At 48.5% G+C, this 22,147-nt stretch overlaps 1 protein-coding gene across 5 annotated transcripts in view; it reads left to right on the forward strand.

Moving 5' to 3' along the window:
• myo6a (myosin VIa) overlaps positions 1 to 22,147 on the forward strand; it is a 265,925-nt gene that overhangs the window by 186,175 nt on the left and 57,603 nt on the right. For all 5 annotated transcript variants that reach the window (XM_070889988.1, XM_070889986.1, XM_070889990.1 and 2 more), the window contains exons 14-17: positions 5,208 to 5,299; positions 12,128 to 12,200; positions 15,131 to 15,258; positions 17,637 to 17,732. In XM_070889988.1, the coding sequence (XP_070746089.1) occupies positions 5,208 to 5,299; positions 12,128 to 12,200; positions 15,131 to 15,258; positions 17,637 to 17,732 (389 nt within the window). The remainder of the gene's footprint in view (positions 1 to 5,207; positions 5,300 to 12,127; positions 12,201 to 15,130; positions 15,259 to 17,636; positions 17,733 to 22,147) is intronic.

Genomic DNA, 22,147 nt, shown 5'->3' on the forward strand with positions numbered 1-22,147 from the left:
CCCTCTCTCTCGCTCCCCCCTCGCCCCCTCTCTCTCGCTCCCCCCTCGCCCCCTCTCTCTCTCTCGCTCCCCCCTCGCCCCCTCTCTCTCTCTCGCTCCCCCCTCGCCCCCTCTCTCTCTCTCGCTCCCCCCTCGCCCCCTCTCTCTCTCTCGCTCCCCCCTCGCCCCCTCTCTCTCTCTCGCTCCCCCCTCGCCCCCTCTCTCTCTCTCGCTCCCCCCTCGCCCCCTCTCTCTCTCTCGCTCCCCCCTCGCCCCCTCTCTCTCTCTCGCTCCCCCCTCGCCCCCTCTCTCTCTCTCGCTCCCCCCTCGCCCCCTCTCTCTCTCTCGCTCCCCCCTCGCCCCCTCTCTCTCTCTCGCTCCCCCCTCGCCCCCTCTCTCTCTCTCTCGCTCCCCCCTCGCCCCCTCTCTCTCTCTCTCGCTCCCCCCTCGCCCCCTCTCTCTCTCTCGCGCCCCCCTCGCCCCCTCTCTCTCTCTCGCTCCCCCCTCGCCCCCTCTCTCTCTCTCGCTCCCCCCTCGCCCCCTCTCTCTCTCTCGCTCCCCCCTCGCCCCCTCTCTCTCTCTCGCTCCCCCCTCGCCCCCTCTCTCTCTCTCGCTCCCCCCTCGCCCCCTCTCTCTCTCTCGCTCCCCCCTCGCCCCCTCTCTCTCTCTCGCTCCCCCCTCGCCCCCTCTCTCTCTCTCGCTCCCCCCTCGCCCCCTCTCTCTCTCTCGCTCCCCCCTCGCCCCCTCTCTCTCTCTCGCTCCCCCCTCGCCCCCTCTCTCTCTCTCTCGCTCCCCCCTCGCCCCCTCTCTCTCTCTCGCTCCCCCCTCGCCCCCTCTCTCTCTCTCGCTCCCCCCTCGCCCCCTCTCTCTCTCTCGCTCCCCCCTCGCCCCCTCTCTCTCTCTCGCTCCCCCCTCGCCCCCTCTCTCTCTCTCGCTCCCCCCTCGCCCCCTCTCTCTCTCTCGCTCTCCCCTCGCCCCCTCTCTCTCTCTCTCGCTCCCCCCTCGCCCCCTCTCTCTCTCTCGCTCCCCCCTCGCCCCCTCTCTCTCTCTCGCTCCCCCCTCGCCCCCTCTCTCTCTCTCGCTCCCCCCTCGCCCCCTCTCTCTCTCTCGCTCCCCCCTCGCCCCCTCTCTCTCTCTCGCTCCCCCCTCGCCCCCTCTCTCTCTCTCGCTCCCCCCTCGCCCCCTCTCTCTCTCTCGCTCCCCCCTCGCCCCCTCTCTCTCTCTCGCTCCCCCCTCGCCCCCTCTCTCTCTCTCGCTCCCCCCTCGCCCCCTCTCTCTCTCTCGCTCCCCCCTCGCCCCCTCTCTCTCTCTCGCTCCCCCCTCGCCCCCTCTCTCTCTCTCGCTCCCCCCTCGCCCCCTCTCTCTCTCTCGCTCCCCCCTCGCCCCCTCTCTCTCTCTCGCTCCCCCCTCGCCCCCTCTCTCTCTCTCGCTCCCCCCTCGCCCCCTCTCTCTCTCTCGCTCCCCCCTCGCCCCCTCTCTCTCTCTCGCTCCCCCCTCGCCCCCTCTCTCTCTCTCGCTCCCCCCTCGCCCCCTCTCTCTCTCTCGCTCCCCCCTCGCCCCCTCTCTCTCTCTCGCTCCCCCCTCGCCCCCTCTCTCTCTCTCGCTCCCCCCTCGCCCCCTCTCTCTCTCTCGCTCCCCCCTCGCCCCCTCTCTCTCTCTCGCTCCCCCCTCGCCCCCTCTCTCTCTCTCTCGCTCCCCCCTCGCCCCCTCTCTCTCTCGCTCCCCCCTCGCCCCCTCTCTCTCTCTCTCGCTCCCCCCTCGCCCCCTCTCTCTCTCTCTCGCTCCCCCCTCGCCCCCTCTCTCTCTCTCTCGCTCCCCCCTCGCCCCCTCTCTCTCTCTCTCGCTCCCCCCTCGCCCCCTCTCTCTCTCTCTCGCTCCCCCCTCGCCCCCTCTCTCTCGCTCGCCCCCCCTCTCTCTCGCTCGCCCCCCCCTCGCCCCCTCTCTCTCTCGCCCGCCTCCCTCTCGCTCGCCCCCTCTCTCTCTCTCGCTCCCCCCTCGCCCCCTCTCTCTCTCCACCCCTCTTTAGAAAATAAGAAATAGGAGCAGGAGTAGACCACACGGCTCTTGAGCCTGCTCCACCATTTAATAAGATCATGGCTGATCCGATCATGGACTCGGGTCCACTTCCCTGCCCGCTCCCCATAATCTCTTATTCCCTTATCGGTTAAGAAACAGTCTATCCCTGTCTTAAATTTATTCCATGTCCCAGCTTCCACAGCTCTCTAAGGCAGCGACTTCCACAGATTTACAATCCTCTGAGAAGAAATTCCTCCTCATCTCAGTTTTAAATGGGCGGCCCCTTATTCTGAGATTATGCCCCCTAGTTCTAGTCTCCCCTATCAGTGGAAACATCCTCTCTGCATCCACCTTGTTAAGCCCCCTCATAATCTTGTACATTTCGATAAGGTCACCTCTCATTCTTTTGAATTCCAGTGAGTCGACCTCCTCGACCATTCCTCATAAGTCAACTCCCTCATCTCCGGACTCAACCAAGTGAACCTTCTCTGAACTGCCTTTAAAGCAAATATATCCTTTCGTACATATGGAAACCAAAACTGCATGCAGTATTCCAGGTGTGGCCTCACCTATACCCTGTATAACTGTAACAAGACTTCCCTGCTTTTAGACTCCATCCCCATTGCAATAAAGGCCAAGATTCCATTGGCCTTCCTGATCACTTGCTGTACCTGCATACTAACCTTTTGTGTTTCATGCACAAGTACTCCCAGGTCCCACTGTACTGCAGCACTTTGCAATCTTTCTCCATTTAAATAATAACTTGCTCTTTGATTTTTTTCTGCCATGCATGACCTCACACTTTCCAACATTATACTCCATCTGCCAAATTTTTGTTCACTCACTTAGCCTATGTCCTTTTGCAGATTTTTTGTGTCCTCCTCGCACATTGTTTTTCCTCCCATCTTTGTATCATCAGCAAACTTGGTTACATTACACTCAGTCCCTTCTTCCAAGTCGTTAATATAGATTGTAAATAGTTAGAATCCCAGCACTGATCCCTGTGGCACCCCACTCATTACTGATTGCCAACCCGAGAATGAGCCATTTATCCCGACTCTCTGTTTTCTGTTAGTTCGCCAATCCTCTATCCATGCTAATATATTACCCCCAACCTCGTGAACTTTTATCTTGTGCAGTAACCTTTTATGTGGCATTTTGTCAAATGCCTTCTGGAAGTTCAAATACACCACATCCACTGGTTCCCCTTTATACACCCTGTTCGTTACATCCTCTCCAGCAAATTTGTCAAACATGACTTCCCCTTCATAAATCCATGCTGACTCTGCCTGACCGAATTTTGCTTTTCCAAATGTCCTGCTGCTGCTTCTTTAATAATGGACTCCAACATTTTCCCAACCACAGATGTTAGGCTAACTGGTTTATAGCTTCCTGCTTTTTGTCTGCCTCCTTGTTTAAATAGGGGCGTTACATTTACAGTTTTCTAATCTGCTGGGACCTCCCCAGAATCCAGGGAATTTTGGTAAATTACAACCAATGCATCCACAATCCCTGCCGCTACTTCTCTTAAGAACCTCGGATGCAAGCCATCGGGTCCAGGGGATTTATCCACCTTAGTCCCATTATCTTACTGAGTACCACCTCCTTAGTGATTGTGATTGTGTTAAGTTCCTCCCTACCCTATAGCCCCTTGACTATCCACTGTTGGAGTATTGTTAGTGTCCTCCACCGTAAAGACTGATACAAAATATTTGTTCAGAGTTTCTGCCATCTCCATGTTCCCCCCCCCGCCCCCCCCCCCCCTCCCTCTCTCTCTCCCCTGCCACCCCCTTCATTCTCTCTCAGGATTACTGTCATCGGGATGAGGTCGGATTCCAGCAGTTAATTGTAGCACGACGCAGAGAAAGTGTAGCCAGAACGGAGCAGTTAATGGCTCCCTGGTCAACAGTAAGTTATAATAATTACAGTGCTTACTGTCTAATGGCGGTGATCAAAACAGAAGCACGTTTCCCTATGATGGTAAATAATAATCATAGGGAATTCGGAACTTCGAGACATCCTTCCAGTGAACCCACGTGATGATATTCGGATTAATAGCTGAATTTGGAGAAAAGGATAGAAACCCTGAGGTAGGACTGAGGGAGAGAGAAACATTCTGTTGGGGGCTGGAGAGAGAGACCATGCTGAGGGCGAAGATTGAGTTCATGTTGGAAAGGGAGAGAGAGAAAACTTTTGGCGGGTGACAAAGGGAGAGACCCCATGCTGGGGAAGAAGTGATAAGACGGAGGAAGGGAATATAGACCATGTTTGGAGGGAAAAACTGAGTTGCAATAGAAGGGAGGGGGAATTTCTGTTGAGGGTGCTGGAGAGAGAGAAAGACATTATTGAGGTCGAGGCACTTCACACAAAATTCAGGTGATTAGTTTTGTGAACATTCTTTTGCATTTCATATAAGTATACTTTAACCAACTGCTTAAGGAAGTTAAATGCATTACTTATGCTTAGTTTGCCAAGTCTTGCCCCTGACACACTGGACTTCTGATCATTATCCGGCTGCAGTAACCTAAAGTCTCTTGTACTGATAGATTGACCAATGCCAGCTTCTGTGTGAATGGGCCGTGTATCTCAGAAGACTACCCTGTACATTAAAGCTATGAGATCATAGAATCATAGAAATTTACAGCATGGAAGGAGACCATTTCAGCCCATCGTGTCCACGCCGGCTGACAAACAGCTATCCAGCCTAATCCCACTTTCCAGCTCTTGGTCCGTAGCCCTGCAGGTTAAATATTTTAAAAATGTAGCGAGTGTTTCTGCCTCTACCACCCTTTCAGGCAGTGAGTTCCAGACCCCCACCATCCTTTGGGTGAAGAAATTTCCCCCCGAATCCCCTCTAAACCTTCTACCAATTACTTTAAATCTATGGCCCCTGGTTGTTGACCCCTCTGCTAAGGGAAATAGGTCCTTCCTATCCACTCTATCCCGGCCCCTCATAATTTTATACAACTCAACAAGGTCTCCCCTCAGCCTCCTCTGTTCTAAAGAAAAAGCCAGCCTATCCAATCTTTCCTCAGAACTAAAATTCTCCAGTCCAGGCAACATCCTGGTAAATGCAAGACCGGGAGGCCATCTTGCACCAGTTTTAGTTCACACAGATTGCAGTATAACTCCATCCTCATAAGATTATCGAGAAGAGCTTGAGCAATGATCAATGGCTGTGCTGCTGACCTTTTCTAGTTTGTGTTTCACAGAATATTTCGAGCACAATAGCTTTGAGCAGTTCTGCATTAATTACTGCAATGAGAAGCTTCAGCAGTTTTTCAATGAGAGGATCCTGAAAGAGGTAAGACATGCACTCGTTATTTCTACGTTAACATGGATTAAAACTGATGCAAGCGAAAGTATGTTGCCATGGAGACCAATATTAGATTGGCCTCTTATTTTTAATGGCTGGAAGCTCTGCTCCAAGTTGTTGCATTACATAAATAACACAACCCTCTACCTGATAGAACTCTACAATTGAAGTATTAGTGTCCTTGAGTTAAGATTATTGTATCATGTCAGGTGCTAGGTGGGTCCAGACAGATTTGTTTATCCTTTGGGGAGCGAGGGCCACATGCCATCAACGAACAGCTCAAAATGCTGTGTGCAGGAGATTCTGCACCCATTGTCATGGGCCCTCCTGTTCCCTGAGGCCTGGTGCTTGCTCCCAACCCTGGCAATGGTGGAAGGAAGGAAGGAAACCGGAAACATGGCAGCTCTAATTTTATCTACGCGAGACATAGAAATTGGAAAATAGCTGCTTGTTGCTCTTCCATCTGCAGATATGACCAATCCCAGCTCATCACCAGCCCCTAAGTCACACAAGGCAGGGATGTGTAAGTTCCTGCTCTTGCAGGCATGTATAGATGTTTACCATGCAGTAATTCTATATCAGATATTCTGGTCACCATTGACCAGAAACTTAACTGGACCAGCCACATAAATACTGTGGTCACAAGAGCAGGTCAGAGGCTGGGTATTCTGCAGCGAGTGTCTCGTCTCTTGACTCCCCAAAGCCTTTCCACCATCTATAAGGCACAAGTCAAGAGTGTGATGGAATACTGTCCACTTGCTTGGATGAGTGCAGCTCCAACAACACTCAAGAAGCTCGACACCATCCAGGACAAAACAGCCCGCTTGATTGGCAGCCCATCCACCACCTTAAACATTCACTCCCTCCACCATCGGCGCACCGTGGCTGCAGTGTGTACCGTCTACAAGATGCACTGCAGCAACTTGCCAAGGCTTCTTCGGCAGCACCTCCCAAACCTGCGACCTCTGCTATCTGGAAAGACAAGGGCAGCAGGCGCATGGGAACACTATCACCTGCAAGGTCCCTTCCAAGTCACACACCGTCCTAACTTGGAAATATATCGGCCTTTCCTTCATCGTCGCTGGGTCAAAATCCTGGAACCCCCTCCCTAACAGCACTGTGGGAGCACCTTCACACACGGACTGCAACAATTCAAGAAGGCGGCTCACCACCACCTTCACAAGGACGATGAGGGATGGGCAATAAATGCTGGCCTTGTCAGTGACGCCCACATCCCAGGAATGAATTTTTTAAAAACGTAGACATTACAACATGATGAAGGCTGTTTGACTCACTCAACACTACACTGAAGTGTCGGCCTAGGTTGTACCAAAACACCAGGCTGTCAAAATTTTAAGAAATAAGAACAAATACAAAATATGAGTTTAAAAACCTGTGGAGCTGCGTTGCTTGAGCTTGGGCTGTGGATGGGTTGACGCACTTCATAAGGTGTATGATTTCAGCGTAAATATCGGAGACTGCTGATGAAGCTGTTCTGTGCCGACTCAAGCAGATGCATTCCGATGGGAACATGTGCTAGCAAAGCAGTACCTGTGGAATAGATCTCTGTGGCATTGTTAATAAAATCTTTTATTGATAAAATCAGCTGATCTCCCATGTCAGTGAGTCGGAGGCTATGCTGTTTTAGAAGCTAAATGTGATAGAGAACGTGTTACGGGATGCATGTCCTTGACGCAGGACCTTTAATATGACCAGTTGATCTACCCTTGCAGGTGGCAAATTGGAGAATATGGTCACATACCTGCCTGTCTCTGCTGCCTTCATGTCATCTGTTTTCTCTCTCTCTCTCTCCTCTGCTCGTTCCTCTTTTTCTTTAGCTTCCCTCATTCTATCTTTCCACCCCTCTCTCTATTCTCTGGTGCTTCTCTTTTTTTTCTTTTATCCTCGGAACGGGAACGGTGTGGCTGGGAAAAATCCATTCATGCTGCAGGTTGCATTTAGGCTTCGGTTGTCAGGAAAATATTAGGGCTGGATTTTAGGCTTTTCTATTTTCAGGGCGCTCCGAAAAATCTGTATCTCGGCCTTGAATATATTCAATGACCCAGCCGCCATAGCTCTCTGGGGCAGAGAATTCCAGAGGTTCACAACCCTCTGAGAAGAAATTCCTCCTTATCTCCGTTTTAAGTGGGCGACCCCTTATTCTGAAATTATGCCTCCTAGTTCTAGATTCTCCCACGAGGGGAAACATCCTCTCTGCATCCACCTTGTCAAGCCCCCTCAGAATCTTATACATTTCAATAACATCACCTCTAATTCTTCTAAGCTCCAATGAGTATAGGCCCAACCTATTTTCATAAGACAACCCCTTCATCTCAGGAATCAACCTAGTGAACCTTCTCTGAACAGCCTCCAATGCAAGTATATCCTTCCTTAAATACAGAGACCAAAACTGCACGCAATGCTCCAGGTGTGGCCGCACCAATACCCTGTACAACTGTAGCAGGACTTCTCTGCTTTTATACTCTATCGCCCTTGCAATAAAGGACAACATTCCATAGACAAATATTCGGTGTTTATCTTGCCTTGTGTGTGCCACTTGCTCCTGTTCTGTAAACCGTTGTGAGATTGAGACAAAGAATTAAAGAGTAGGCAGCAGCCCTGATGTCCGCTTTGTAGGCGCACAAAGTAAATTTACTCAGCCATGACGTGGCATTAAATTGATGGTGAGTCGCTGTCAATTCTGTTCATAGAATCATAGAAATTTACAGCACAGAAGGAAGCCATTTCAGCCCATCGTATCCGCGCCGGCCGACAATGAGCTATCCAGCCTAATCCCACTTTCCAGCTCTTGGTCCATAGCCCTGTAGGTTACGGTACTTCATGTGCACATCCAGTACATTTTAAATGTGGTGAGCGTTTCTGCCTCTACCACCCTTTCAGGCCGTGAGTTCCAGACCCCCACCACCCTCGGGATGAAGAATTTCCCCTCAAATCTCCTCAACCGCCCCCCAATTCCTTTAAACTATTCACCCCAGCATTCTTTTGATTACCTCTCATACACCGCACAGGACTAAAAAGACTTGCATTTATATAGCGCCTTTCACAGCCACCGGACATCCCAAAGCGGCGTACAGCCAATTAAGTACTTTTTGGAGTGTCATCACTGTTGTAATGTAGCAGCCAATTTGTGCACAGCAAGCTTCCACAAACAGCAATGCGATAACGACCAGAGAAGCTGTTATTGAAGGATAAATATTGTCCAGGACACCGGAGTTAACTCCCCTGCTCTTCTTCGAAATAGTGCCATGGGTTCTTTTACATCCACCTGAGCGAGCAGACGGGGCCTAGGTTTAACGGCCAAAACTGTAGCACTCCCTCAGCACTGCACTGGGGTGTCAGCCTAGATTTATGTGCTCAAGTCTCTGGACTGGGACTTAAAACATAGATACATAGAAAATAGGTGCAGGAGCAGGCCATTCGGCCCTTCGAGCCTGCATCACCATTCAATAAGATCATGGCTGATCATTCCTTCAATACCCCTTTCCTGCTTTCTCTCCATAACCCTTGATCCCTTAGCCCCGTAAGGGCCATATCTAACTCCCTCTTGAATATATCCAATGAACTGCCATCATCAACTCTCTGCGGCAGGGAATTCCACAGGTTAACAACTCTCTGAGTGAAGAAGTTTCTCCTCATCTCAGTCCTAAATGGCTTACCCCTTATCCTAAGACTCTGTCCCCTGGTTCTGGACTTCCTCAACATCGGTAACATTCTTACTGCATCCAACCTGTCCAGTCCCGTCAGAATCTTATGTTTCTATGAGCTCCCCTCTCATCCTTCTAAACTCCAGTGTGTAAAGGCCCAGTTGATCCAGTCTCTCCTCATATGTCAGTCCAGCCATCCCTGGAATCAGTCTGGTGAACCTTCGCTGCACTCCCTTAATAGCAAGAACGTCCTTCCTCAGATTAGGAGACCAAAACTGAACACAATATTCCAGCTGGGGCCTCACCAAGGCCCTGTACAACTGCAGTAAGACCTCCCTGCTCCTATACTCAAATCCCCTTGCTATGAAGGCCAACATACCATTTGCCGCCTTCACCGCCTGCTGTACCTGCATGCCAACTTTCAAGGACTGATGAACTATGACACCCAGGTCTCGCTGCACCTCCCCTTTTCCTAACCTGCCGCCATTCAGATAATATTCTGCCTTCGTGTTTTTGCCCCCAAAGTGGATAACCTCACATTTATCCACATTATACTGCATCTGCCATGTATTTGCCCATTCGCCTAACCTGTCCAAGTCACCCTGCAGCCTCTTGGCATCCTCCTCACAGCTCACACCGCCACCCAGTTTAGTGTCATCTGCAAACTTGGAGATATTACACTCAATTCCATCATCTAAATCATTAATGTATATTGTAAAGAGCTGGGGTCCCAGCACCGAGCCCTGCGGCACCCCACTAGTCACTGCCTGCCATTCTGAAAAGGACCCGTTTATCCTGACTCTCTGCTTCCTGTCTGCCAACCAGTTCTCTATCCACGTCAGTACATTATCCCCAGTACCATATGCTTTGATTTTGCATATCAATCTCTTGTGTGGGACCCTGTCAAAAGCCTTTTGAAAGTCCAAATACACCACATCCACTGATTCTCCCCTGTCCACTCTACTAGTTACATCCTCAAAAAATTCCAGAAGATTTGTCAAGCATGATTTCCCTTTCATAAATCCATGCTGACTTGGACCAATCCTATCACTGCTTTCTAAATGCGCTGCTGTTTCATAATGATTGATTCCAACATTTTCCCCACTACTGATGTCAGGCTAACACGTCTATAATTACCCGTTTTCTTTCCCTCCTTTTTTAAAAAGTGGTGTTACATTAGCTACCCTCCCGTCCATAGGAACTGATCCAGAGTCGATAGACTGCTGGAAAATTATCACCAATGCATCCACTATTTCTAGGGCCACTTCCTTAAGTACTCTGGGATGTAGGCTATCAGGCCCTGGGGATTTATCGGCCTTCAATTCCATCAATTTCCCTAACACAATTTCCCGCCTATTAAGGATATCCTTCAGTTCCTCCTTCTCACCAGACCTTCGGACCCCTAGTACATCGGGAAGGTTATTTGTGTCTTCCTTTGTGAAGACAGAACCAAAGTACTTGTTCAATTGGTCTGCCATTTCTTTGTTTCCCATTATAAATTCACCAGAATCCGACTGCAAGGGACCTACGTTTGTCTTCACTAACCTTTTTGTCTTCACATATCTATAGAAGATTTTGCAGTCAGTTTTTATGTTTCCGGCAAGCTTCCTCTCGTACTCTATTTTCCCCTTCTTAATTAAACCCTTTGTCCTCCTCTGCTGAATTCTAAATTTCTCCCAGTCCTCCGGTTTGTTGCTTTTTCTCGCTAATTTGTATGCCTCTTCCTTGGATTTAACACTATCCTTAATTTCCCTTGTTAGCCACGGTTGAGCCACCTTCCCCGTTTTATTTTTACTCCAGATAGCGATGTACAATTGTTGAAGTTCGTCCATATGATCTTTAAATGTTTGCCATTGCCTATCCACCGTCAACCCTTTAAGTATCATTTGCCAGTCTATTCTAGCCAATTCACGTCTCATACTGTCAAAATTACCTTTCCTTAAGTTCAGGACCCTAGTTTCTGAATTAACTTTGTCGCTCTCCATCTTAATAAAGAATTGAACCCACAACCTTCTGACTCCGAGGCGAGTGTGCTACCCACTGAACCACAGCTGACACCCTAAGTTTGTGTTCAGCACTGAGCCTCCTTTGTGCGGATGAGCATTAACTGTTACTGTCGCTTTTTTGATCAATGCGGTATTTTAATCTTTTGGTAATTAACACCGATGGCGGAATGAAAATTACTCTCTAAAGAACTTAATCCAGATTTATTCCAGCTCACAAAAAGCCCCAGTCATCACGACCCTGATCTGAGTACTTGACCTACCTTTTCACAAGAACACAGTATTGGTTTTCAAACATACCAGGAAAGGTTCTTGCGATTTATAAGAAATTGCTTATTTTTGGAACTGGATAATGCTATGAATTAACGACGAGTCCTTTCACCTCGAGCACCTGTGTTGCAATGATGGGCATCTCTTCAACTTTGTTGTCAAGGTTCTACCTGAAATGCATCAGGCCTGTCCCAACTCAGTGGCTATAGGTGCCCAGTGCTTATCTGTGTATAACTATCACCAATTGATGCTAAACCAACAATCCAATTCAGACAGTGAGGATGTCTGGTGCAGGAAGTTTGAATGAAACAATTTCGTCGGTGCAGTATGAAGATAACTGTGTGCGTGTGTGTTTGTGTATACCATCCCATGCACCTACCATGTGCACACACACATCTCTCTTTCCCCCCCCGCATGCTTACCTGCACCCCCCACCCTCCATGTGCACACCCCATTCCACATCCCAGGCGCGCACAGCCTGTCTCTTTCCCCCCCTCCACCCCCCAACCTTCCAGACATGTTGTCTCTTTCCTCTCCCCCCCCCCCCCCCCCCACATGCACAGTCCGTTCCCTCTCCCCAGCCAGGCACGCAGCCCGCTGCCTCCTCCCACCCCCCGCGCCCACCCCCCCCCCACAAAGTAAGTGTGTTACTGCTTGGTGAAGTTAGCAGTGAAACTAGAATGCTACCTGAGAAATTCGAGTTAAAACAAATCGAAAAAATACCCACAAAAAATGGTACATTCTCTATCATTGATAAATTGTAGTGTTCGTAACGCTAAAGAACCTTTATTCAGGTTGATCAAGAGTGTTTTGAAAGCTCCAAATGATATTCTAAAATAAATAATATAGTAACACTGACCTGACCTCTGCACCTTTAGGAACAGGAGCTGTATCAGAAAGAAGGGCTTGGTGTGAATGAAGTGCAGTATGTTGACAATCAAGACTGCATAGGTATGTACCAAAGGAACCAACATGAAGAGGTTCATTTTGATGTGACTTTTTTCTGATGTATAATTTGGATGTGATGGCGACGATATTGTTATTAAAAAGAGATCGCGTAAGAAAATAAGAAGCTGATTTTCATTGAGAAGGGAAAGACTTGTATTTGTATAGTGTCTTTCATGATCTCATGGCGTCTCAATAGCGCTTTGCAGCCAGTGAAGTACTTTTTGAAGTGTCGGCACTGTTGTGATGTAAGAAACCTGGCAGCCAGTTTGTGCACAGCAAGGTGTCTTCATGAGGTTTGATGTCCCCAAATCATTCTGTTTGATAATAGACATTGTGGGGCCGAAATTTATGCCCGCCAGAAAGCTGCCGCACATTCCGATGAGGCGGGCTCTCGATCGATTTTCTTCTCTTTGCCATTTTCTTCGGAGAGGACTGGAAGTCGGTCATAACGGGGGGGGGGCGTAAGGGCGGGCGGAAGTGCAGCGCTAAGTGCTGGTGAGGGGCGGAAGTGGAGGCGGGACGGATACTCCGCCGCTGTCACTCAGCAGTGGTGACGTCTTAAAGGGGAGGGATGCAGCGAATAATTAGGATCGGCCACTGGGCTACCAGGGAGGGTTTCGGCCGGGTCAGCAGCCTGGCACCCAAGAGGGTGCCAGGCTGCCTGTTGGTGGTCCGGCCGAACCCGGGGCCACAATTGTCCGGCCGATCGGGAAGTCGGCCGGCAAAAAAAAAAGATGCCGACTGCGGCAGCGCGCTGTTCCCTTGAAGAGCCGCCGCACTGCTGTGGTTCACAGACAAAACGAAACCTCGCGCGGAGTGTGATGGAGGTGCGGGAGAGCGGTGGTGCGTACTTTGATAATGCGCTTGGGGCTGTCGGCAGCAGCGGGGCAGTTGTGGGGACCACCAGAAAAATCTCCGAGGTAAATTTGGGTTGTGGCGGCCATTGGACCGGAAGTCGGTGGCCACTCACATGGCCGCCGCTTTCTGGCAGTAACAGGCCTTATCCGGACCATGAATTTCGGCCCCTGTATGTCTGTAGGACAGTCTATTTTTTTTGGACATCGTTTTTTTATCACCATGATAGGTGGCACAGTTGGTGGTGTTTTTCAAAATGTATGAAGTTTCTCCAGTATTCATACAATCCCGCGTGACGTTACGTGACCACCACCGCAGAGAGCCAGGCTCACGTGGGGTGCAGTTGGGAGGGGGCTGGAGGGTAAGGAATCATGAATCTCAGTGTTGGGGGTGGGTGGGGGGGGCGGAGAGGCTCTGAAATGGTGGGGGGATGAGGGGGTGACGCGGCGCAGGGTGGTCATCGATTTCCCCAGTTCCCCGCCCTTGGTTTCCTTCGCCTGCTCACCAGGGACCTCCTGGTTCTCTGGCCTTGTCACATGACAACTGCTGGCGCCAAACGCTGAACGAAGATACTCGAGTACACGAGACTCAACTTGTATACGGTAAATGCAGTAACATTTGTAGAAGTCATGTGGTCGGATGTCATGTGATTAAACCTCCAGAACACCCTCCCCCCGCCCCCTCCAACTAGAGCGGGTGACCCTATTCCCGCTCTAACATTGGTTTTCCCTGATCAACCCTGACCATTACATCAATTTTTTGCCGTCTCCATCCGATCGCCACCCCTCCAGGTCCTGAGATCCCTGACCTTCGACCTCCTGGCCCCTTGATCGCTCTCCCTCAGGACCACTATCTCCAGGCGCCTCCAACCCCTGCCATCCTGTCTCTGAAGCCCCCAATTACTCCCGTACTCCTGTCTCCAAGGCCCCTGATTGCTCCCTGGCAGGATTACTTCCCGACTCCAATCTCCGAGGTCCCTGATTGCTCCCCCGATCCACGCGCTCCCAGGCCTAACCTCTTACCTGGAGCGCTGGCCGTTTGTCGTTTCCATCCAAGTTTAACCCCCTTGGGTCTCACTTTTATAATTCGTTGATAAGTTGAAGAGGGGGCTGTGCACTGCCCTGTGTTGCATGGAGATGATTGGTTGGTAATGTTACGGCCATAATTGTTGGCAGTGCACTGCCTGTCACGTGTGCGGGCTATGATTACCGGTTCCGCTACTTGAGGTTGTAACCCGAAAAGCAGAGCAGTGGGGAACAAAGTAGAAGCGGGAAAGAAATGGGGTCAGGGTTGACCAAAGATATTGGGCCTCTACTCATTGGAATTCAGAAGATTGAGAGGTGATCTAATCGAAACATATAAGATTATGAGGAGGCTTGACAGGGTAGATGCAGAGAGGATGTTTCCACTGATGGGGGAGACTAGAACTAGGGGTTGTTATGTTCAGAATAGCTCCACAAGACTGTATGCTGTAAACTCAAACTGATGTGACCTTAGTCTCTTTAATCAAACTCCAGAGTACCGAAGCAGCATGGCAGATATCCTTTTATACGCAGTGTGCAGGTGACCCTTGGGTCTCCAACAGGTGCGCCCACTGGCGGCAAGTCTTACACAGTTATAATGTTTACATACATAACAGGGGGCATGATCTTAGAATAAGGAGCCGCCCATTTAAAACAGAGATGAGGAGAAATTTCTTCTCTGAGGGTTGTAACTCTGTGGAATTCGCTGCCTCAGAGCTGTGGAAGCCGGGACATTGAATACATTTAAGACAGAAGTAGACAGTTTCTTAACTGATAAGGGAATATGGGGTTATGGGGAGCGGGCAGGGAAGTGGACCCGAGTCCATGATCGGATCAGCCATGATCTTATTAAATGGCGGAGCAGGCTCGAGGGGCCTTATGTTCTTCTATGAGGGAGGGAGCGAGAGAACGTGAGTAATTGTTGCCAAGCACACAGAAGGCTGAGTCTTGCAATGTCAGAGAGGCAAAATCCCCAAAGCACTGCTGTCAATGCCGTGAATGTGACTGTAAACTAGTGTTTAACGTGTGTGAAATTTTATTTCTGCCAATGAACAGATTTAATTGAAGCTAAATTAGTGGGAATCCTGGATATTCTGGATGAAGAAAACCGCTTACCTCAAACCAGTGACCAACACTTCACGGCTGTGATACACCAGAAGCACAAGGATCACTTCCGACTCACAGTGAGTGGCTGTCCTGTCCTGTCCTGTCCGTTCAGCGGTAGGACTGGGGGCATTTGCAACATAGGCCCTCCCCCATTGGCTGTGCATCACATGGTGTGGTACTGTGCCTGCTCAGACTACACACACCCAGCACGGATTTGTTTCTTGATCCCTGCTGAGTTAACGGGTCTGGGGTGGGGGGGGGCGGGATTCGGAATTATGCAAGGGGGTAAAAAAAAAAATCATCTGGGGTCCCTGCTCCTGATCACTGTCCAGTCACGCCTGCTCCAAAGAGCGAGTGTGGGTGTTGGGTGAGGGCAGGAGTGGGCTCGGCTTCAACGGCCCCTATGCAGTGAGTAGCTCCTCACTGCACCAGCTCACACAACAGATTAGCCATTTGACCCAGGTAACACAGGGCTGCTCGTCCCCAGGTGTTCAGGACAGGAGTGGCAGTGGGAGGAAATCATGCGTGAAAAAAATAAAGCTGGTTAAATTGAATGCAATATAATTATTACAGTAACCAGTTAGGGCAAGCATATTCTCAATAAATATATCCAACTATTGCGTGTTGGCCCTGACTGGTTACCTGATTCAGCCGCGTACTGTATCAACTCCTTCGTGGCAAACGAGCCCCAGGTGGCCGAGGAAACGTTACAAGGACACCCTCAAAGTCTCCCTGATAAAGTGCAACATCCCCACTGACACCTGGGAGTCCCTGGCCAAAGACTGCTCTAAGTGGAGGAAGTGCATCCGGGAGATTGCTGAGTACCTCGAGTCTCGTCGCCCGAGAGCATGCAGAAATCAAGCGCAGGCAGCGGAAGAGCGTGCGGCAAACCTGTCCCACCCACCCTTTCCCTCAACGACTATCTGTCCCACCTGTGACAGGGACTGTGGTTCTCATATTGGACTGTTCAGCCACCTAAGGACTCCTTTTTAGATTGGAAGCAAGTCTTCCTCGATTCTGAGGGACTGCCTATGATGATGATGTACCAACTTGCATAAAAATTTTAATTAAAGCCTGTTTTCTGTTGCTAGCTGAACCGGGGGGAAAAGAATTTGGAGTTCCATGCAGATATCTGCTATGTTGGACACCGATATCGGTTGTGTGAGCTCCACACTGATATCAATCGTGTTCGACATAGATTTCTGTCATGTTCAGCGCCAATTTCTTTTGAATTCTACACAGATATCAATTGTGTTTCACACAGATATCGTTTGTGTGAGCTCCACATGTATATCAGTCACGTTCTACACCGATATCGCTTGTGTGAGCTCCACACGTATATCAGTCACGTTCTACACCGATATCGCTTGTGTGAGCTCTGCACAGATATCTATCGTGTTCCACGCAGATATCGTTTGAATGCTACGCAGCCATCCGTCCTGTTCCACACAGATATCATTCGAGTTCTACGCAGATATCCGTCGTGTTCCACACAGGTATCGGCTGAGTTTGTTACCCGATTGTTATCTGAACCATATGCAAATTTAGACAGGGACCAGTGTTAAATGCGTGGCTCAAAGAGTGGTGTGGGAGGAAGGTGTTTCCATTCATGGGGTGCTGGCACCAGTACTGGGGCAAGAGGGAGCTATTCCATTGGGATGGGTTCCACTTAAGTGTCCAGGTAAATCGAATAGATAGGGCTTTAAACTAAGAAGGGGTGGGGAGAGGGGTCAGGTGAGGGAAAATTTAGAAATCTAAAGCGAAAAGTCAAAGCAGTGGAGAGCAGTGTGGCGATTTGGGTAAAATTAAGCAGAGTGTAACAGGAAGGGACAGAGAGTTTAACGGTAATAGTGCGTCAGCGAATAAGGTGAAAGCAGGGAATAATAGCCATTACAGAAATGTGGTTGCAAGGTGACCAAGGTTGGGAATTAAATATTCCAGGGTATTTGATGTTTTGAAAAGGAGGGCAGAATGGAAAAGGAGTGGGGGTATCCCTGATAATAAAGGATAACTCATCAGCCCATACTTTCGTACGCCTCAGTAAAGATGTTGACTATGATTTGGAGTTCAGCCTCTGAACTACTCCCACCAGTGACTTCTTTCCCTTGCTATTTCTTATCTCCACCTAAACTGATTCTATATCTTGATCTTCTGAGCCAAGATCATTATTTAGATGTTGCAACTGTAGTTAAGATTTTTACACTGACCTTCATTTTGGGAAGTAATTTGACATTTTTTTATTGGTATAAATTGATGATCTGGCATGGATAAAAAATAACAGGTTTATAGTGTTTTGCAGAGGAGGAAGGAGCACTGTGAAAAATTACAGTGATGAATGGGGTCCCCTGATGTTTGTTCCAGTGCTAGCATTTAAAACCATTTCAGGAATGGGAAGTATTGAAATACTGCTGTTGTAATGCTTGTAAACCAGAACACACATCTCTTCATTGTTCAGATTCCCAGGAAGTCCAAACTGACGGTCCACAGGAACATCCGTGATGACGAAGGGTTTATCATCAGACACTTTGCTGGAGCAGTCTGCTACGAAACCGTAAGCTTTAAATAGCATTAAATAGATTTTATACAATCCTTTAGACATCTTTCACGACCTCAGGACGTCCCAAAGCCAATGAAGTACTTTTGGAGTGTAATCACTGTTGTAATTATCATAGGCGGTCCCTCGAACAAGGATGACTTGCTTCCACGAGAATTCACAGATGTTTCAATGAAGGACTCAGTGTTCCAGTCCTGAACTCCAATTGAGGGGGTGGAAGATGCCTGTATGTGGATTTTTTTAACGTGTGGTGACCATTGCACATCAGCCACCACACGGGCTCGACAGAGCTCGGCCTTTATCCAGTGGCGAGGGTTAACCAGGACGACTGGAGACCTGCTCTGCTGCACGGACCTAATGCGCGCACATATCGTAGTGTGGGCTGGTCCGTGCTGCCCCTGGGCCCTCAGCTCCTCTGGACCCCGTACCTTCATTCGCTGCACCTCCGCCACGATGTTACAGGGCTTAGCGCTCCAGCTCTATTTATAGCCCCGACCTGCGGTGGTGTTCTCACACAGGCGGGCCACCATGTATATAGGAAACACAGCAGCCAATTTGCGCACAGCAAGCTCTCACAAAAGCAATGCGATAATGACCAGATAATCTTTTTTAGTTGTTGGTTGAGAGATAAATATTGGACATCGGGGATAACTCCCTTGCTCTTCTTTGAAATAATGCCATGGGATCTTTTACGTCCAGCTCCCTCAGCACTGCACTGGAGTGTCAGCCTGGATTATGTGCTCAAGTCTCTGGAGTGGAACTTGAACCCATAACCTTCTGACTCAAGCGAAAATGCTGCCCACTGAGCCACAGCTGACGCACTAAAAAGATCCTGGGCTTTCAGTTACTACTGTTCTACAATATTTCAACAAATTCTCCTTACTATTTGGTATCCTCTTTCTACTGCAATGCAATGATCTTTTTCTCAATTATTAGGAATTTTAATGTCTTCATGAAGCATTTGAAAGTGAGAAACACAACATTTATCTTTTAGATATTTAAAGAAATTACATTTTCTAGTTTATTGGCTGTAAATTTGATTCCCTACTTATTGTCCTTATGGCTGTGGGCTTCAAATTCAAGTACCTGGAACATAGGAACAGGAGGAGGCCTTGGAGCCCCTCGAGCCTGTTCTGTCAATCAATGAGATCATGGCTGATCTGCGACCTAACTCCATATACCCGCATTTGGCCCATATCCCTCAACATCTTTAATTAACAAAAATCTATCAATCTCCGATTTAAAATTAACAATTGATCTTGCATCAATTGCCGTTTAGGGAAGAGAGTTCCAAACTGCTACCATCCTTTGTAGAAGTGTTTCCTAATTTCGCTCCTGAAAGGTCTGGCTCTAGCTATATTCCTTACTTCTCGACTCCCTAACCAGTGGAAATAGGGTAGATAGAGAGAAACTATCAGCAATGTTCTCTTTAAGCTTGCTGGCTTTTCTATGCAAAAACCGCATACTTGCAGTATTTTTATTGGCCTATGCAGCTCCTTAAAGGGGCCGTGCGATGCCAAAATTAATTACAGGGAAACATCAGTTCCCTTTATCTTCAAAACTTTGATCAAATCACCCCATTAACTTTCTTATTTCCAGGGAATACAACCCTAGTTTGTGTAATCTCTTCTCATAATTTAACTCTTGGAGTGCGGGTATCATTCTGGTAAACCTGCACTGCACTCCCTCCAAGGCCAGTATATCCTTCCTAAGGTGTGGTACCCAGAACTACTCTCAGCACTCCAGGTGTTGTCGAACCAGGGCTTTGCAGCGTAACTTCTACCCCCTTGTATTCTAGTCTCTAGATGTAAAGCCCACCATTCCAATAGTCTTTTTGATTATTTTCTGTACCTGTTCGTCACATTTTAATCTATGTACTTGGACCCCTAAGTCTCTTTGCACCTCCACTGTTTTTAGCTTTTCAACATCTAGAAAGTACCCTGCTCTATTTTTAGGACCAAGATGGATGACCTGACATTTGCCGACATTGAGATCCATTTGCCACAGTTTAGCCCATTCACTTAATCTATCAATATCTCTTTTTGTAATGTTATGCTTTCATCTACAATGCCAGCTCTTTTTGTACCTTCGGCAAACTTAGATATGTGGCTTTCTGTGCCATCATCTATGTTGCTAATAAATACGATGAATAGTAGAGGCCCCAACACCAATCCCTGTGGGACACCACTCGGCACATCCTGCCAATTAGAGTACCTACCCATGATCCCTACCCTCTGTCTCCTGCCACTCAGCCAGTTTCTTAACTAGGTCAATAATTTGCCTTTAATTCCTTGAGATTCAATTTTAGCTAACTGTCTCTTATGAAGGACTTTATCGAATGCCTTCTGGCAGTCCATATAAATAACATCCATAGACATCCAAGGGTCTAGTGAGAAGGAGGAACGGAAGAAAATCCTTATTAGGCGGGAAATTGTGTTAGAGAAATTGATGGGATTGAAGGCCAATAAATCCCTGGGGCCTGATGATCTGCATCCCAGAGTACTTAAGGAAGTGGCCCAAAAATAGTGGATGCATTGGTGATCATTTTCCAACAGTCTGTCGACTCTGGATCAGTTCCCATGGACTGAAGGGTAGCTAATGTAACACCACTTTTTAAAGAAAGGAGGGAGAGAGAAAACTGGTAATTGTAGACCGGTTAGCCTGACATCAGTAGTGGGGAAAATGTTGGAATCAATTATTAAAGATGTAATAGCAGCGCATTTGGAAAGCAGTGACAGGATCGGTTCAAGTCAGCGTGGATTTATGAAAGGTAAATCATGCTTGACAAATCTTCTAGAAATTTTTGAGGATGTAACTGGTAGAGTGGACGAGGGAGAACCAGTGGATGTGGTGTATTTGGACTTTCAAAAGGCTTTTGACAAGGTCCCACAAGAGATTTGTGTGGAAAATTAAAGCACGTGGTATTGGGGGTAATGTACTGACGTGGATAAAGAACTGGTTAGCAGACAGGAAGCAGAGAGTCGGGATAAACGGGTCCTTTTCAGAATGGCAGGCAGTGACTAGTGGGGTGCCGCAGGGCTCAATGCTGGGACCCCAGCTATTTACAATATACATTGATGATTTAGATGAAGGAATTGAGTAATATCTCCAAGTTTGCAGATGACACTGAGCTGGGTGGTGGTGTGAGCTGTGAGGAGGATGCTAAGAGGCTGCAGGATGACTTGGACAGGTTAGGTGAGTGGGCAAACGCATGGCAGATGCAGTATAATGTGGATAAATGTGAGGTTATCCACTTTGGGGGCAAAAACACAAAGGCAGCATATTATCTGAATGGCAGCAGATTAGGAAAAGGGAAGGTGCAACGAGACCTGGGTGTCATGGTACATCAGTCATTGAAAGTTGGCATACAGGTACAGCAGGCGGTGAAGAAGGCAAATGGTATGTTGGCCTTCATAGCTAGGAGATTTGAGTATAGGAGCAGGGAGGTCTTACTGCAGTTGTACAGGGCCTTGGTGAGGAATATTGTGTTCAGTTTTGGTCTCCTAACCTGAGGAAGGACGCTCTTGCTGTTGAGGGAGTGCAGCAAAGGTTCACCAGACTGATTCCCGGGTGGCAGGACTGACATATGAGGAGAGACTGGATTGATTGGGCCTGTATTCACTGGAGTTTAGAAGGATGAGAGGGGATCTCATAGAAACATATAAAATTCTGACGGGACTGGACAGGTTAGATGCAGGAAGAATGTTCCCGATGTTAGGGAAGTCCAGAACCAGCGGACATAGCCTAAGGATAAGGGGTAAGCCATTTCGGACTGAGATGAGGAAAAACTACTTCACTCAGAATTGTTAATCTGTGGACTTCCCTGCCGCAGAGAGTTGTTGATGCCAGTTGATTGGATATATTCAAGAGGGAGTTAGATATGGCCCTTACGGCTAAGGGATCAAGGGATATGGAGAGAAAGCAGGAAAGGGGTACTGAGGTGAATGATCAGCCATGATATTGAATGGTGGTGCAGGCTCGAAGGGCTGAATGGCCTACTCCTGCACCTATTTTCTGTGTTTCTATTCCCCTGTCCACTACTTTAGTCACCTCTTCAAAAAATTCTATCAGATTTGTCAGGCATGACCTCCCTTTTACAAATCCATGCTGGCTCTCTCTGATCAGCTGAAAAATGTCACGCTGTCCAGTCACTCTGTTCCTAGTTATAGACGCTAGTAAATCCCCGACAACTGATGTTAGGCTAACTGGTCTATAATTCCCTGGTTTCCTTCTCTTGCCATTCTTAAATAGCAGAGTGACATGTGCATTTTTTCAATTCAAAGGAATGGTTCCTGAATCTAGAGAACTTTGGAAGATCATAGTTAAGGCATCTGCAATGTATCACCTACGTCCTTTAAAACCCTGGGATAGAAACCATCAGGTCGTGGGGATTTGTCACTCTTTAATGCTAT

The sequence above is a fragment of the Pristiophorus japonicus genome, chromosome 9 (genome assembly GCF_044704955.1).
Source record: "Pristiophorus japonicus isolate sPriJap1 chromosome 9, sPriJap1.hap1, whole genome shotgun sequence".
In the NCBI taxonomy this organism is placed as follows: domain Eukaryota; kingdom Metazoa; phylum Chordata; class Chondrichthyes; family Pristiophoridae; genus Pristiophorus; species Pristiophorus japonicus.